This window comes from Tenrec ecaudatus, chromosome 1, assembly GCF_050624435.1.
Source record: "Tenrec ecaudatus isolate mTenEca1 chromosome 1, mTenEca1.hap1, whole genome shotgun sequence".
In the NCBI taxonomy this organism is placed as follows: domain Eukaryota; kingdom Metazoa; phylum Chordata; class Mammalia; order Afrosoricida; family Tenrecidae; genus Tenrec; species Tenrec ecaudatus.
Genome location: NC_134530.1, coordinates 86,363,027 through 86,381,247, shown reverse-complemented (window position 1 = coordinate 86,381,247; position 18,221 = coordinate 86,363,027). Strand labels below are relative to the sequence as shown.

Here is an 18,221-nt window from a genome sequence, read left to right as displayed (position 1 = left end):
AATGCTGCTGTCTTCATATAATCCAGCTTCTATGGTAATTTGAACATGTTATGAAACACACCATAACCTTTAGTAATGACTCCTGCTTAATCTACATACAGGCTTTCTTATTCTTAACATTTCATATCAATGAAATCTGGATTGTTGATTAGCCTGATGTTTTCAAGGTTCACCCATGTTGTAGGGCATACCAGTATTTCACTCTGTTTGAATGAAACACATTCCTTCCACAAATCTGATCCACGGATTATAGACCAGGGTCAAGGATGGAAGTATGGTTATAATACTTTTTTCATCTTTCATACACTTTTTGTTAAACCCAAGAACAGCTGGTCGAGGTGTTTCTGACTAGTGGACACATTCTTTCCCCTGTGTAATGAATACTTGCTTTTTCTGGATCTGAGCTTCCTCAACTGCAAAACCAGGTTCACAAAAGCATCTCTTGCATCATTTTGTCAGAATGAGGTCACGAAGGAGCACGTTGCCTGATATATATGAGGGGGCGTACATGAAGTACGTGGCGGTGGGGGGGGGGGCGTTATCTTTTATTCCATTCCCCACGAACTTCACGAAGTCCCCTGTGCAAGAGTCCCAGCAAGGTCACTATCTCAGCTGTGGACAGAGCAACAAGTCCAAGTGTCTCTGGCGCCCTTTCAGAGAAAGATGAACTTTCTGGAAGAGTGGGGGAACGCCTGCGCTTCCCAGCACCCAAGCTTAGTCTCCGTCAGGCGTCTAGTGGGCGGGGGCTTGGGAGCAGGAGGGACCTGAGTTCCCAGCCCAGAGGGCGAGGCCAAGCCACGGGGGGCGGGCCAAGGCGGGGGGCGGGGAAAGCACTGGGGTCCGGGACCAGGAAATGAGCTGGGACTGTCGCAGGCTGGGACCTCCGAAGGGAAATGGCCATCCTCGTCCTGCTAGCTGCGGTGGGCTCCCTACTGGCCGCCAGCTGGGCGGGGTGCCGTCTCCAGGCTCTCCTGCTGGGCGCCGTCTCCATTCTGCTCCTTGCTTCTTTCCTCAAAAGGCGGCGTCCCAAAAACTACCCGCCAGGCCCCCCGAGGTTGCCTTTCTTGGGCAACTTCTTTGAATTGGATCATGAACAATCACACCTGTCACTTCAGAAGGTAGGAGCGGAGGGAGGTCCCTGGTGCTGTCGCGGAGCGCAGGACAGGGAATTGGGGGGGGGGGGGATCTAGGGGCGTAGAGGAAGGTGGACGTGGGGTGGGCGGTGGGGAGGACCTGGGAGGCTGGGAACCCTGATGGCCTTAGGGATGTTAACGCTAAGTTTATTGGTTTGGACTCCTCCGAGGTTCTGGAAAACTGTGTGCGTTGACTCAAAAATTAGAGCAGCCTTAGAAACGCTAGAAATGGGGGCGTTTCTCCTCTGTTCTAGTCCGGGCGATGTGTCAGAAGGAGCGCGGCATAAGTTTTATTTGTATTTGTTCCTTTTCTGCTTTGGGGTGAGCGAAGTTCCGCTAATTCTTCCATTTCCTGCCGACCATTGGCATGGTTCCACCGGCTTTTATGAAATAGAGAATAATTGTTAAATGTTTCATGTGTGACCCCACTCACTCACACAATGAACCCAAAGTCTCATCTTTCTCCCAGGCTGGCTGGTGCATTCGAACTGCTGACCTTGAGGTTAACAGCCTGACATGTAACCCACGAAGCCACTAGGGCTCCTTCACCTTGGTAAATTATTGCGAAACTCTATATGATCGTCTTGCATCTTTTTAATCGTATTACCTTTGAAAACTGAAACTTTCCTGTTGGCTGTGTGTCCTGAATGTAAAAGGATGAGCATACTAATGACCCGTGCTACTTGTCAGCTGCAGTATTGCCCTGACCACAGTAACCAAGCCCCCTTCTTTAGCCTCCACCCCGGAAACCCACTCTTCCAAAATTCATCATCTGAAAAATAGAATTCCCTTGTTAACTTTTCTTTTTAACCCTTCAGTGTTCAAACTCCTGACCAAGGCAATCAGGTCCCTTCTTGATTCCTCCTCACTCCACCTCTGTATTGTCACCTCTCACCAGGGCCCACTCTCGCTGAGACCTCACTGAGATTCTTCCTGCTCCCTCAAACACACCACCCCGTTGAGAATCCTCAGCTGACCTCATGAGAGTTAGTTACCTGGCTGAGAGGCTCTATGAAGGTGGTTTTGAGGATTAAATTATGACAGTTAATGACCAACATGAACATGATCGATATTAGATGATCAACAGGTATCAGTTCCCTTTTCCAACAAAGCCTGACACCTTGTGAACATGTGTTTCTACACCCTGAAATGCACATGTATAATATTTTATCACTCCCAAGGGACACACATCCAGTTGGTAACATTGGTGGCAGGATTAATCATGGAATTTTAAAACTAGTCCCTGAAACATATGCTCTTATTCTAGAAATAGGTGGTTTCACTTCCAAGCATTTGGAAATGTTCCTGTTATCTTTCTGTTAATGATTTCCAGTGTGATTTAATTATGGTCATAGAACAGTTGACCCATATCTGACCTGGAAAATGTTCCATGTGGGCTTAAAAATATGCATTCTGCTATTGTTGGGTAGAGCATTTTATTCTTGATGTTTAAATCCATTTGGATGAATTCTTTTCACTTCCCTTCCTTGGACAGTATATTGATTTTACCTTCATTTCTAGAATATTCTTTAGCTGAATATCAGATTCTAAGTTGGCTATTCCATTTATCCCCAACAATGAGAGGAAGGCCAAGTGGCTAACTAAGCCAACGTCACTCTCACTGAAACACTTGGAAAGGTTGTGCCAGGTCCTCGTGTGCTTCATGGTTTGGGAAGAGAAGTTCGTTTTCGTGTCAGTTGTTCTTTGGCATAGGTCATGAGTTCCTTCTCTCTGACTGTTTCCAAATGCATCTTCAGTTTCAAGCAGTTTGATTGCGATGTGCCTTGGTGCTCCTTGAAGGGGCTCTTCCAATGGTGGTCCTGAGATTTCTTTCCATCTCTGAGATTACTGTTATCCCCATAGGAAAGGTTTTGATGGAGATATTGTTTATGTCTTTCAATCAACTATACCCTAAGGAAACAATGAATATGGTTAGGTTCATACCCTTTCCTACTGAGGTCCAAATTGATTCCACTCTACTGATGTTCATTAGCATAGCATAGAACTATCCCCAAAGTGGAATTGTAGCCACAGATATTGAGTTCACAATTATAATACACTCTGTAAGGAATTAGGAGACCCAACAGAACACTCAAGCTATAGAATGATATCACTGATACGATCCACAAGTAAAATTTTACTTAGATCATCCAACAATGTTCACATCAGCATATTGACAGAGAAGTGCCAGAAATTCAGGCAGGATTATGAAGAAGAGATGCAACAACAGATATCATTGCTGCTGTCAGGTGGGTCTTGGCTCAAAGCAGAGAATACCAGAGAGATGTTTACTTGTGTTTCACTGACTGTGCAAAGGCATTTGATTGTGTGGGCTGTCACAGGGCACTTGCTTATTATTCAGATACACCCATGGTGCCTTGTTCGAGGAACACAGAGTGGAGACTCACTCAATTCATGTGTGTTGACTAAATTACTGAATGTTTCACAAAGAAAGTCCAGATCCTGTAGTGCCTACAGTGGAGCAAATTCAAGTCAAGCCTAGTTGAAAGGAGAACAGGAGACAGAGTGAAGCCCTTCTCATCAACCCCAAGTGAGAGTTTGACAGTAGAAGTGGTTATAGTCATCAATGTTCGCAGTCCACCTGTTCAGAGTGTGAAACGGAGACACAGAGGGGTTAAAAGGTTTGCTTGCTATGTAACAACAGAAAATATGGGTCTCACTGCACACTGTAGAAACACACACACAGCCACAGCTGTTCTCAGTGGGAAGCCCTTGCTACTACACACCCACACACTGCATTCCTAGATACACGGGCAAGTGCATATTCAACCGTGCCTCGCTATTTTTCAGTTTGTGAAGAAATATGGAAACCTGCTTAGCCTGGATATTGGAAACCTGGGCTGTGTCATTGTAAGCGGATTGCCCTTAATCAAAGAAGCCCTTGCCCACAAGGACCAAACCATTGTGAACCGACCGGTGTTTCCCGCCCGAGAGCATGTATTTAAGAAAAACGGTAAGATTCTTGCCTCATGGAAGATTTGCCTGCTTGCTGTTAGTATAGGCTGTGAAATGTATCTTTGTGGCTACAGTTCTTTGACACTCCCAGAGAACAAACTCTTCATTAAACCCCTGCCATTAATGGAAGCTGCGTGGCCATGGGTCTGGATTTAAGCCATTGCTCTGTCTGAGGAGGTGCCACTGTCAGTCCTGATGGCAGGGACTTAGGGGAAGCTGCACCCCATGCAGAAACACTCTGGTTGCATTGATAATTTCAAAGAGTTTTGAATCATGTAAACTTGAATGTGAATGCCTGTTCAGCTGCATACTAACTGTCTGGCTTTACAAAGTGGTATCCTAGTGCCTCAGTTTTCTCGTTAGAAAAGTGGGGATAATAATTATTCCTATTCCATTTAGATTGTATGTGTGCTGAATTGTATAAAGTACAGAAAACACACAGTGAAGTGACTGGTGTAGGGAGCAGTCAGTAAATGTTAACCAGCCTATGCAATGCTTTGAGATTCTTTTCTCTGAACGTTTCATTTGCTCAATGCTTTTTCATTCTTCTGTCTAACACGCATCCCCAAATCATTTGCCAGATGTTAACCTTATAGGATCACAATAGCATAATATAAACTTTCTTTGTCCTAGGGTTGATCATGTCCAGTGGCCAGCTCTGGAAGGAACAAAGGAGGTTTGCCCTGACCACACTGAGGAACTTCGGTTTAGGGAAGAAGAACTTAGAAGAACGCATTCAGGAGGAGGCTCGCTGCCTTTGCGAGGCAATAGAAGAGGAGAAAGGTGAGTCTTTCATAGGAGAGGTGTAAGATTTTATGGCTCTTTCACTGGTTGAACCTCTACTTATTAAGTACCCAGGTTAATCCTTTGGGGCAAACCTTGTGCTGGGCACTAAAGCTGTCATGATGGACTACGCATCGTGGATCTTGCCCTAGTGGAATTTATTACAAGAAGACAGGCATTACAGACATTCCTGAATTTAAATCTTGGCCATAGATTTGACTCCATAAGCTTTGCTTGAGTGCATGTTATGTAGCATATCCTGTGTAGGGCACAGTGGGCCAGTGCCTCTATGTCCTATGTCCTATAGAGTGCCCTTTCCTTATGGTGCACAGTGAGTTACGAGTTGGGCTGCTAACCACATGGGCAGCAATAGGAAACCACCATGGGAGAAAGACAAAGCTGTTTGCTCAGTGTTAGGCAGGGTTGACTAGAGAAACAAATCCAGAGACACTCATATATGTATAAGAAAGAGCTTTATTTCAAAGAGCAATTCTATATTGAGAGAACATCCCAGCCTAGTCCAGATCAAATCCATAAGTCCGAATTAGCCCACATGCCCAGTTCTAGTCCATAAATTCCTCATCAGACTCACATAGCACATGCAACAATGACAAGTGCAAGAAGATCACAGGCCGGCGGGTGAAAAGTCTTGTGGAACCAGTGGCAGTGGTAGCATCTCAGTGTTGGTGCATGTATCCACGTGGCTCCTCCAGCTCTCTGAGTGTCTCAAAGGCAAGAAAGTGAAGCAGAGAGAGAGTGGGTGGCCCTCCTCCAGAGAGAAAAAGAGAGGAAGTTCCCAGAATCCTCATGAAAAGGCCACACCCCCAAGGACACATCATCAGACTGTGACCTAATTGACAGGCTGGACTCCATCCCATTAACTCTTATTTATCAAGTTGACATGAAATTATGTAACTACCACACTGAAACTCACAGGTGCCTTTCCTCTGTCCCTAGGATCACTATGGTAAGAACTGGCTTGATGGCCGTGAGAGTGCCTTAGAATGAACTGTCTTCCTTCCTCTGCTTGCAGGACAGCCCTTTGACCCGCACTTCAAGATCAACAACGCAGTGTCTAATGTCATTTGCTCCGTTACCTTTGGGGAGCGCTTTGAGTACCATGATGTTCAGTTTCAGGAGCTGCTGAGGCTGCTGGATGAAACCATGTGTCTGGAGGCAGGAAAGTGGTGTCAGGTAAGCAGTGCACTTCCCACACGTGGTTTAAGGATACCAGTGCTGGTCCCAGATACAGTGTTGGTTCCTTTATTTATTTGTTTTCCCTAAACTATCTTCTTAATTAGCTTCAATTAAAAAATCCATGTGAAAACCACCTGTTGACATTGTTGTTTTTGAGATTACATTTTTATACAAATGAGTATTTCTGACACTGACAACTGGTACAGAATTTCACACAGTATCTGTTGTTTCAAAGAGAACAACAATATTGTCATTGCCTTTGTGGGCCTCATCTCCGTGCCTCTTGTCAATCCCATCTTTTCTTTAGAGGTTCTCTTGTGTATCTGGCTTGTGGTTCACCAGACTGTTCCTGATTTATTTGTCTTTAAATGTTGATTAGCAGTCCATTATCTGAATATGGCACTGTTTGCGGCTGTATTTGCCATTAGTAAGCCTTTGGGTTGGTTCTAGTCCGTGCATTCTATGAATATGTTACCATGAACATTCTTGAACAAGTGTTATTTGTGCACATAGCCACTCGTAAAACTTTCTAAGTGGCTGTGTGGCTGGTCTACTCTCTCCCAACACTTGCTATCAGCAGTTTTTCAATTTCTTAGAGCATTCCCTTTTGGGATTCAAACCTCTTGCACTTCTTTGTTGGGTCATAGACTCTACTTTGTGTCCCTCTAGGCTTGTGAGTGTGTCAAAAATTCTGCTCAGTTTCATGTTTTTTTCAGCAGGTTATGGATTTGAAAGACTGGCAAGAAGAAATTGAGATCAAATGTTTAGACGTTCAGAACTTCCCTCTTCCCCTAAACTTTATTTCTGAAATTCCTCACCACCTTTTGGAATGTGTGTGTGTGTGTGTGTGTGTGTGTGTGTGTGAGAGAGAGAGAGAGAGAGAGAGAGAGAGACGTGTGTGTGTGTGTGTGTGTGTGTGTATGTGAATCTCATCTTGGTGTTCACAATGTGAGGATCAGCTAAATTATCTGATCTGCTATTACTAAAATCAAAATGAGAAGATTGTTTGTTCTTCTAAAATGTGGAACATATGTTGTCTCAATGATTTCTGTGTTTTTCCCATTAGTTGTACAATATGTGGCCAGCGATAGTGAAATTCCTGCCAGGATCTCACCAAACACTTTTCAAAGACTGGAAGAAATTGAAGTCGTTCGTTGCTCAGATGATTGAAAAACACAAGGAAGATTGGGATCCTGAGAAGCCTAGAGATTTCATTGATGCTTACCTGAACGAAATGGCAAAGGTGAGGAAAGCAACGCTGGCTTCTTTGAAAAGCAAATGGAAATAGATTCATTTCCTATATTTTTCTGTAACCAATTATCTGCTGTGATAAATTACTATCAGTTTAGTGACACTCTGAAAACCTGATGTCTAAAATTGGTTTCCCTGGACAGAAGTTCAAATATCAGCGTGCTGGTCCTTCTGGAGGCTCTGCAGAAATGTGCTTCCTGGTCCTTTGTAGGATTTAGAGGCAACCTGCGTTCCTTGACTGAGTTCCCTTCCTCCTTCTTCAAAGCCAGCTGCCTAGCCTCTTCTCTGCAAGGCCAGTTTCTTTCTGACCCTGCATATTCTCTTTGACCATAACACCCACCCCCCTTATTAACAGCCTTCATGATAACATTAAGTCCATTTGGATAATACAGTATGATATCCTCATCTGAACTTCTACACCCAAACGATTGATATCAAGACAATTCCAGTTCATAGCAATCTTAGGTTGTTATTTTGTTAGGTGCCATCAATTCCATCCCAACCCATCGTGATCCTGTGCCTAACAGAATCTGTCTTCCAAGGCAGATTGCCTTGTTTCTTTGGGCAGTCCAAGGTACTTTCAATATTCTCATCCAGCACCACATTTCAAATGCGACCATTCTTCTTTGGTCTTCCTTATTCAATGTCCAACTTTCATGGCTTGGATCAGATGCACTTTAGTCCTCAAAGTAACACCCTAGCTTTTCAAGATTCTAAAAGCCTCGTGCAGCAGATTTACCTAATGCAGTATATTTTTTAATCTCTTGACTGCTGCTTCCATGAGCATTGATAGTGGATTCCAGCAAGGCAAAATCTTCCACATCTTTGACCTTTTCCACATTTATCATCATGTTGCTTATTGTCCAGTTGTGAAGATTTGGGTCTTCTTGACATTGATTCATAATCCATACTGAAAGCAATCCTTGATATATGTCAGCAAGTGCTTCAAGTCCTCTTCTGTCATCTGCATATCAGAGGATGTTAGTAAGCCTTCCTTTGAGCCTTCATACAATCCAGCTCCTCGATGATTTGCTCAGCATAACGAGAACAGCGCCAGGATCCAATCCTGCTGCTCATCTTTCCTGATTTTAGACCATGCCGTTGTGGGACTAGAGCAAAGGAATACCCCATGGTTTAAATCAAGAAAGCCGTGCTACAGCGCTGTAGAATTGCTCCATTGGGTTTTCAAGGCTGTAATATTTCATGGCATTTTGGAAAAGCTGAGCGCCACTTTTTCCTTCCTTAACTACAATCGGGTTTGACCCATCAACCTCTTCTTTCGGCAGTCGAGCGGCCTCCACCACTGTGCCACTGAATGTCCTCCCCTTTTCTGTATACGGCAACACAGTAACAAGCTCTAGGCCTAAGGACATGGGCATCTTTGAAAGTTCCTATTCAGGATACTATAGGGGCACTATTACAGACTGAAGGACCCTCTTGCTGGCACATTGGGTTAAGCATCAGATTACAATTCTGCCAGCTGCTTCCATGGGAAAAGATAAAACTATCTGCTTCCACCAAAATTTACAGTCTCTGAGACCCTGGGAAGTTTTACTCTGAACCAGAATAGACCCAATGGCAGTGGGTTTATTACAGAGTACACAGTGGGTTTATTACAGAGTACAGTAGGAGCCTATACTCTAGATTGATGATATGATTAAAATTAAGATGGATGTTTAATGTCATTTGGCTAGAGACTCTGGAAATACCGAATCTGCCCCCACCCCAAGCCCTCTACCCATACATGAAGATGTACAGAGAAGGGGAAATAGACATTGATCATGAAAGTTCTGTTTTAGTAATGGGTGAATCTGGGCCCTGTTTCCTGGGGATGCCTAGTGTCATTGTGGTAAGTGCTGAGCTCCTAATTGAAAGGTAATTTAGGTCCACCGGTCCCTCCACATGAGAACAGAGCAGGAGTCTGCTTCTGCAAGGATTATAACCCTGGTGGAGAGGTCGCTCTATCGAACAGGAGAGTTGGGAGTCAGAACCAACCTGGTGTCAGTAAGGTGCCCCATGGCCTGCTCGTATCTCCAGTTCCTATGACAGCGTAAGGAAGCAGGTTTGGACATCAGCCTTTCTTCTCAGCGCCTGGTGGAACTTTTTCTTCTACCCATGACCTACGTCCATATCATCAATCAATATTATGAGGAAGAAGCTGGATGAAAGGCATATTAGAATATATAGCCCTTAACAGGGTGACCCCTTCCCTTTATGTACATCATTCAATCAGTGTCTTGATTTGTAATTTTTCACATGAATGTTTCTTATTTTGGAGTAGGCAGATGGGTGGAGTTTCCCCATCTTGTCCTTCATTTAACCTTTTTAGCATAACATTGTCAGAAGCTTGTTTACTAAGCAAAGGTAGAGGCTATAGTTGCTATATGGCTTTCAGGCCTGGGACCTTAAGAGAAATGTGAGGGATCCGAGGAAGGTGCTAGCATCAGGATCAATGAGTGATGGAAGAAGGAGGCTGGCCTGGAAAGGAAAAGGAGCCTGGGGGAGACAGGAGAATTACTGTATCAAGGGGAATTGGATTTCTTTTTTCTGACAATGGCAAAATATTTGCTGATTATTTGCTGTGTGCCCATTATAATTCAGGCAGGTCTTCCTGGATAGAGACACAGAGAGATTACGTCAATTGGCCTAAATCATGCCGCTCTCATGGATGCTGTCTCAACTCAAATCTGTCTTTTCCCCAGGTCCTTCTTTCCCACTGTATGAATAATACCTGCTCTTTAAATGATACCTGTAAGGAAATTATTGTTTTGATCTTCATCTGCTTAAGTACTGGAAGTCCTAGGTAGTTTCTAGGACTTGGGACATGATGATATCAATGATCTTGCTATATCCCTGGGTCTACCGAAGAAACCAAAGGGAAGGTCCTTCCTCTTAGAAATTTGCTTTCCAAAGTCCTTCCCTAGGATGATGCTTCCTGTGTTTTGTGGTAGCCACGAGTTCTCTGAAAAACATCAATAAACCCATTTTCATTTTAGTATACAGACAATACCACTTCAAGCTTCCATGAAGAAAACCTCATCTGCAACACACTGGACCTCTTCTTTGCTGGGACAGAGACAACTTCCACGACGCTGCGCTGGGGTCTCCTTTACATGGCCATCCACCCGGAAATCCAAGGTGAGCAGGTGGTTGGATGTGCCTAGACCAGGAGAGTGCACGTCTTCTGGAGCGCACTGCCTCACAGTGGGGCCTCCATAGTTCACGAGCCACAGCGGTGAACTCAGTCATATCCACGAACATAAGAGGATACAGGGCACATGGCTTTTTCCTCTATTATTCATAACATCTTCATACAAACTCAATGACAGCTGAAAGCACTATAATATTAGCCAAATGGACTCAGGTTATTTTATTTATTTATTTTATGTATGGAGTTGAAAAAAAAACAGTTGAATATGCCATTGAAGGATTGTTGTTGTTAGGCACCATCACTAGGTTCTGACTCGTAACTCCCAAGTGCCCAACAGAACGAAACATTGCCAGGTCCTGTGCCATCCTCGCGATTGTTATGTTCCTTGTTGCAGTCACTGTGTCAGCCCATGTGGCTGAAGGGTGAAGAACCATTTGGTTTGTAACCTTGTAACTAACTGAAACACAATAGGTGAGACCTTGAAGGTCACCCGGCATCTTTGGAAGAATATACGGGAGTGTGAAGGATAATGGGACCTTCTCTCGTTATCCAGAGAAAGTACAAGCTGAGATCGACCACGTCATTGGCCAGTCACAGCTTCCCACCACAGCCAACCGAGACCACATGCCTTACACCAATGCTGTCATCCACGAGGTGCTCAGAATGGGCAACATTGTCCCCCTCAACGTGCCCAGGGAAGTGTCGTCTGACACCACGCTGGCTGGGTACCACCTGCCAAAGGTAACCAAGACTCTCAGCTTTGGTTCTTCGTGGTTCTTGGTTCTTCTGAGGTAGTATGAATCTGAACTTGAAAAGGGACATGTATTCATGTCCCCATTTTTATTATAATCAGTAAAATGAAGATAAAGAGATATTCTACCAGGCTTATTACAAAGGCCTCAAAACGTTCATGGTGAACTGGAGTTAATAGGTAATAGAGTTGTTCCATGAAGTTTTTTACAACCCCTCATATAGAAGGTACGTAATATATATGTACGGACCCTGTTAAAAACCACATGCCTGGGATTTTCATTCGAACTTTCTAGCAAGAAAGGAAGGAGAGGACTGGGCTGGCAAACATCTGTCAGCATGTTGATATTTGCAGGAACAGAAATGGGTATGGGGGTACCCACTCTGTTCTTCTCCCTTGTGTTCGAAATTTTCATAATAAAAATATTTTTAAATAGCCACCAATATTTCAAATGGTTGACCCAACCTTTCCATGGGCCCCTGTAAAAGAATCTTAATGCTGTTCCTTCTATCTGCCTTTGTTTATGAAGACACTCTGCTTCATAAGCCGTCACAATCATCCCAGTTCTCCTTGTCAGTGATGGCCCTGGGTGGTTCTGGCCTATTGGACAGGCGGGGAGCTTTCATTTAGTATTTGTGGGAAAGGTTTCCATTCTGCTCAAATACGAAGAGAAGCCTTCCCTTCTTTTGATAATTCTGGTTGTATCTGCATGTGACAACAAGACCCTCTGAAGTCACTTTGTGACCTTGAGAGTCAGACAGAGATAAGGCTGAATTGCTATGGGTTACACAGAAGAAAGATCAAAGAAACCCTGCTTCTTAAAGATGATGCTGAGCCACTAAACTAACCACCTGAGGCTGCCTCATGTCAGAAACAGTGAACTTCAAAACCAATCCTCCAAAGAGTTGAGTCGGTTTCCTGTCACAGCTGCAGCTATTCTACCGGATTCACAATAACCCTTCAACGAATGTGGAAAAGAATAAATGAAAATGCCAAAGCAGGGTGTGCATCCTTAGACACAATTCAGAGTCACTCAAGTCTTAGTAAAGTCTGTATTGTAATTCCAAGCAAGAATTCGAACTTACATTGTACAAGGGGGAGGGATCATAAAGTTTGTAGGAGAATGTATACTGAGGGGAATAGAACTATGTACTCATATCTGTATGTTAAGAATTGAGGTTGAAGATGGACATTGGGCCTCTACTCAAGTTCTCCCTCAACACAAAAACACCTTGTTCTAACAATCTGGCATTCTGTGATGCTCACCTTCCTGACATGATTGCTGAAGACAAAGAGGGTGCATAAGCAAATGTGGTGATGAAAGCTGATGGTCCCCAGCTATCGAAAGATATAGCGTCTGGGGTCTTAAAGGTTCGGAGATAAACGGTTTGAGACTGTAAATCTTTATTGAAGTAGACTGACACATATTTCTCCATCGGAGTAGCTGGTGGGTTTGAACTGCTGACCTGTAGTTAGCAGCTTTACACTTACCCCACAGTGCAACAAGTACACCATGGACAGACAGGTAGTGGCTATACAGAAGGGGCATTGGCTGGGAATTAAACTCAGGCCTCTTCCTTGAAAGGTGAACATTCTGCCACTGAGCCTTGAGATGTGTTTAGGAGACTAGTATAGGAGTAGACGCAACGTGGTGGCCTGAGTGAGAGTGGCAGCAGTCAACAGAGGACCAAGAAGACAGAGTAAAGAGCAATTGCAGAAGAGCAGTCTGCCATTCTTGCTGATGGATTGGATGCAGGCACAAGGAGAGGGAGGCATGGATGAAGGACAGCTCCTGGGTCTGTTGCATTTGTAACTGGCCAAAGAGGTGTTGTTCCTGGGACTGTATGTTGTTTTATTGTTAATGGAGGCAGTGTCATTCACCGGGCATTGGAGAGGGAAACGTGGGAGAGGCAAGCGTGATATATATTACATATAAATAAATTATTTATATATATAAATATAATATAAATATAAATTTATAAGTATAAATTTATATTATAAATAAATATAAATTTATATTATTATTTATAATATAAATATAAAGTTATATTTATATATACATTATATATAAATAAATTTTTGTGTAGGTGTGCAACGTGGGTCTAACTTTGAGCTTTTGCTGTCTCTCTAGGGGACGTTGGTCCTGACCAATCTGACTGCGCTGCACACTGACCCTGCCAAGTGGGCCACCCCCGACACATTCAATCCAGAACATTTTCTGGAGAATGGACAGTTTAGGAAAAGGGATGACTTTCTTCCCTTTTCAATTGGTGAGTTGTTTCAATCAGTGTGTGAGGATCCATCCCTCTCTCAATTTTCTCCCACTGGTCTCTTACTTGAATTGGAAAATGTGCAGATGGCCTGCTGGAGAAGCGTCTCGGGCTGGACATGGCTTTAACTTGCTCTTTATCTCCTGAATCGCTGCTTGTCTCTGATGGAGATTTCAGACCAGCTTTGCTCTGGCTGCCCCACCACAACCACCCCCTAAGAGCCCTGGGGACTGAGAAACCTAGACTTTGCCTCTTGCTCTGGAAGAATGTTGAATGCCTGCCATCTTTATAGAATTTTAAAATGTGCCAAGCTCTTTTGAAGGGCTGTTCCCCAGTGCAGCGATGGAGTTGGTTTATAATGAGATAAGGAGGGGCCAAGAGAAGGGAGTGACTTACCATCAGGGGTATCGGGTCATGTATCAAACAAAATCAGGAGCTACTCTGAAAGCACATCCTGAAGTTCTTTAACCTCTTAAAAATTAATGACATTTTCATAATCTAGTGAAAATTTTTACATGGGACACATTTTGAAAGGTATAAATGTGGTTGTAGTGAAAACTCTTTTATTTCCGTGCCAGCCAATTCTGGAAAGATTTTCGTTCATTTAACTCACTGGCCCTTGAACAACCAGCATTCTTAGCAGATTTGAGGCACTGAGTTAGATATGCACATGCGTTATTTCCAATACATTTATAATGCATTAGTTCCATAAATGCATAATGAGCTTCCAGCCCTGAAGAGATGACCGTGGATAATATAGAAGTAATAAATCACCCTGCTGTCATACACCACACATCCCAGTGTAACATCCTAAACCCCAACTCACTGCCATCGAGTCAAAGAGAGCTCACTGTGACCCTATAGGACAAGGTAAAATTATCCCAGTGAGTTCTTCCAACAATGAATCTCTTTACAGAAATAGAAGACTAAACAAAACAAACAAACTCACTTTCATTGCAATCATGGAGACCCTATAGGACACGGCAGAACCGCCCCTGTCTGCTTCAGATCTGATGGCCGTCTGCAGGAACGGAGAGCCGTGTCTTTCTCCGGAGGTGGTCCAGAACTGCTGACATTACAGTTACTAGCCTAGCTCAGAACCACTACAACATCAGGATCTCAGAGGAGTCTCTGAAGATGCAAATTATTATCCCCACTTTCCAGATAAAGAAATTGAGGCATGTAAGGGTTCAGTATAGCAACTAAAGTCATAAAACTCATACCACGGCCAGGACTTGATGCCAACCAGATCATCAACACCAAAGATCACCCCCTTTTCAGCACTATCCCCTAACAGTAACATTCCACACCGAACCCATCTCATAGACTGCATGATAGTTTGTTTATCCTTAGCTTAAAATAAAATATGCCCTGATTTTTTTGAAACAGCATGATTTTGTTGGTGTTAAAGCAAAAGCAGAGAGAACAGTAAGAATGGGAATCGGAACCCAAATTTGTGTGATTTCAAGATCACGCTTTCCCTGTGGGCTTCATTGCTTCAACAATATCCTGACTAATTCTAAGTATGTCCTCTTTGTCACTTTTCATCTGGTTCTCGCTCACCTTTGCTCAAAAAGAGCAAGTCTCTTCCTATAATGGAAACGGATATTTAAGAATATCTTGCAGTCTTCCTGGAAGCTGTAGATTCAAATTTTGTGTTATAGCACAAAGTCCCAGCTGCTCAGTTATTTTAATTACTTTTTTCTTTGGTGAGGCCCGACCATATTAGTGAGCACCCCGTTAACAGAAGGAAAGTGTGGTATAGGAGACTGTATTGACAAATGTATTACATATGTGGCATAAAACCACACACACACACACACACACACAAGATCCTCCAACAGTTCTGGAAGCTAGAATTCTGAAACCCAGGTATAAGCAAGTTTATTTTCTTCTAAGGCTCTTGTATGAACTGTCTGAGTTTATCCCATAGTTCTACCATGATTTCTGGTACTTTACTGCAAGTCATGACATTTCTGTATCTGTCTCGCATGCTATTTTCCCCTTGTGAGTCTGTCTCATAAGAACCCCAGTAACACTGGATTTAGGGCTAACTTCATTCCTGTATGACCTTATTTTAACCACGTCTGCAACAATCCTCCTTTACAAAGAGGTCACCCTCTGAGGTTCTGAGAAGGGCTTAGATTTGGGGACACTATCTACCAAGTACAAAGGCCGTGGAACCCCAGCTCTGTTGTTTACTTGCTCATACCTTTGGAGAGATTCCTTTCAAGAATTGACCGTTTAAACACAGAAGATTTTAGTGCTTGCTTGCTGCTCGAGTTTGTACTTGCTGTACGTTAATTTTTTAAAGACTTTCTAGATCAACCCAGCCCGTGCTGTTAGACAGCCCGCACCGCCACTCCTGTGCCTGCCCTGCCTGACCCTGGAAGGCATTATTGAGTTTAGGATCTGGAACCACTTTCTCTGCCTCAGCTTACCCTGGAGGTTGTTCAACTAAACGATCCACTGTAAATGCAGTCCCGGGACACAGTCCTCCCTCTGATCAGGTTTGGCAGCATGTGGGGAGAGGATTTGAATCCTCCCTGCCGGGCACCTTCTCTACCAGGAAAGGTAGTCTAAGCTTCTGTTTTTGCCTTGCAGGAAAGCGGGCTTGCCTTGGAGAACAGTTGGCCAGATCTGAGCTGTTTATTTTCTTCACTTCCTTTTTACAAAAGTTTACTTTCAAGGCCCCGGCCAATGAGAAGCTGAGTACGAAGTTCAGAATGGGCATCACTCTCAGCCCTGTCAGCTACCGTCTCTGTGCTGTTCCTCGAGGGTGATGGGGCTGGAGGAGGGGGGGGGGTGGCGGGGGAGGCTGCAAGCAACATGGAGGGTGTTCTGAAGACAGCAGAGCCTGCTCAGAAGGGCGGGAACAGAACCAAGCAGCTCTGGAGAAGGATGCCAGGAACTGGACTCGGAGGCCACGAAATCCAAATCCAAACTCCACCCTTTTTCTCTTCCCAATGGAGCCCTATGCAGACCATTTATGTTCTCTAAGAAGCAAAGGAAATACTGGATATAAAGTGTTTATAAACCAAAGAATACACCATCAAAGTTGTTGCATTCGGCCTCTCAGTTCATTCAAAGTGGTGAACGATGTTTGAGAACTTAGAAACTGGACCACAAGACAGCCGGAGGCTGCAATCTTCCACAGCACTTTGTGGTCCCTCGGTGGTGCATGGTGAATGCACTATGGTACTCCGCACAAGGTTCGAAGTGCAAGGTTTGAGTCCTCCCAGGAGCATTTCAGAAGACAGGCTGGGGGCGTATTTCCTTAAAGGTGAGCTTGGTAACTGGCTTTGGTTTTCACCGGCGTGTGTTTTGTCTCCCGGGCACCCAGAATGGCTCATGCAGAATTCAGGAAGGCAGCTCTTCATGATTCCTGATTTACAGTTAGCGGAAGCGCCTGTGGTTGATGCTGTTGTGATGCTTTACATATGGCTATGGCCTAAGACTCGGGTCCAAAGAGGGTCTGGATGCAGTTGACCAAACCTAGAAAATAGGCTTGGGGTGCAAAGTTGCAAGTGCATCCTTCTTTAACCATGCCTTCCAGCCAAGCCCAACTCCTAGTAACCCTGTAGCGTGGAGAAGAACTGCCCGCACTGCCCACTTAAGGATTCCAGAGAGCCCCGGTAGCGCCATGATTATAGCGACGCTCTGTTCATCAAAGACCAGAATCCACCGACCACTACACGGGAGAAAACCGTGGGAATCTGGGTCCCAAAGATGACAGACTTAGAAACTCTGTGAAACAGTTCCCCTCAACTTGACCGCGACAAGTCCATGTAACAAACACAGCGCTGAAGGCCCACATTCTTTCCTGCAGAGCTGTCCCTTCTGGCACCAAGGAAGCCCTGGGGGCACAGGGGCAACATGCTGGGCTGTGAATCCAAACATCAGTTGTTCAAAATCACCAGCCGATTATTACTCCCTTAAAGAGCAGTGCCTCCTGGCCTAGAGGCTTTATGAGACAGAAATGGTGCAATGGCAGTGCATTTGGCAGTTATTCAACCTTGAATAACCTTGATATTCTCCTTTAAACTTCCATGAGTCATCTGTTCCCACGCTGTCCTCACACTTCAGCATCTCTTCCATCGGCTTTACTCTGTGCTCAAGAGAAAATTTTAGAGCCTCTCCTGACAGTCATTTTGGTCTTCTTATCTTTGTAGTGACCTTATGCTTTCTTCAAGTACGAGCTGCTTCTGATCGTGGTAGCAATTGTACAACACTGCGTGATGAGATCGAATTAAGGAATGCGATCACAGCTGTATAAGCTCCCAATAAAATGGGGTGTTTTTGGGGGGGTGGGGGTGGGGGAGAAATATGAGTTTCTTAGTGTTATCTTAATTCACATCTGCTCTTCAGTCATTAATGTATTATTCAAATCTATTCTGAAGATTAGCTCTAAATTCAAGTGGGACCAACTCAAGGTTGTGCTTTGGATCTCATGGACTTAAATGAATTACTTGAGTTTCAACTTGCACTTTCATACGAGCAATTAATGTCCTTTACTCTCCACCTTCTTTTGACTGATAAGATTCTTTTGACTGATAAGATTTTGCCCTTCTGTTGACTGATGAGACTCATTCTGTCCTGCCTCTCGTTCCACAGATGTAGTGATCCCTTTACATTCCTTTGTGAAGTCCACATGCAGAGTGGCATGTTATGAATATTATAAATAATGGTAAGCCAATAGACTAGACAAA

At 44.0% G+C, this 18,221-nt stretch overlaps 1 protein-coding gene across 1 annotated transcript; it reads left to right on the top strand.

The window, feature by feature from the left end:
• The first annotated feature begins 830 nt into the window (after nucleotides 1-830).
• LOC142455233 (cytochrome P450 2J2-like) lies at nucleotides 831-16,310 on the top strand. Its single transcript, XM_075556924.1, has 9 exons — nucleotides 831-1,118; nucleotides 3,945-4,107; nucleotides 4,743-4,892; nucleotides 5,926-6,086; nucleotides 7,156-7,332; nucleotides 10,337-10,478; nucleotides 11,045-11,232; nucleotides 13,374-13,512; nucleotides 16,117-16,310. The coding sequence occupies exons 1-9, from the start codon at nucleotides 894-896 to the stop codon at nucleotides 16,293-16,295; spliced, it is 1,524 nt and encodes a 507-aa protein (XP_075413039.1). The 5' UTR covers nucleotides 831-893; the 3' UTR covers nucleotides 16,296-16,310.
• Nucleotides 16,311-18,221: the final 1,911 nt, after the last annotated feature.

Bases quoted from the DNA above. Each gene is read 5' to 3' on its own strand.
- LOC142455233 (XM_075556924.1), top strand. From the start codon at position 894: ATGGCCATCCTCGTCCTGCTAGCTGCGGTGGGCTCCCTACTGGCCGCC. The intron at 4,108-4,742 runs GTAAGATTCTTG...TCTTTGTCCTAG, and splicing joins GCATGTATTTAAGAAAAACG to GGTTGATCATGTCCAGTGGC. The intron at 7,333-10,336 runs GTGAGGAAAGCA...TTTTCATTTTAG, and splicing joins ACCTGAACGAAATGGCAAAG to TATACAGACAATACCACTTC.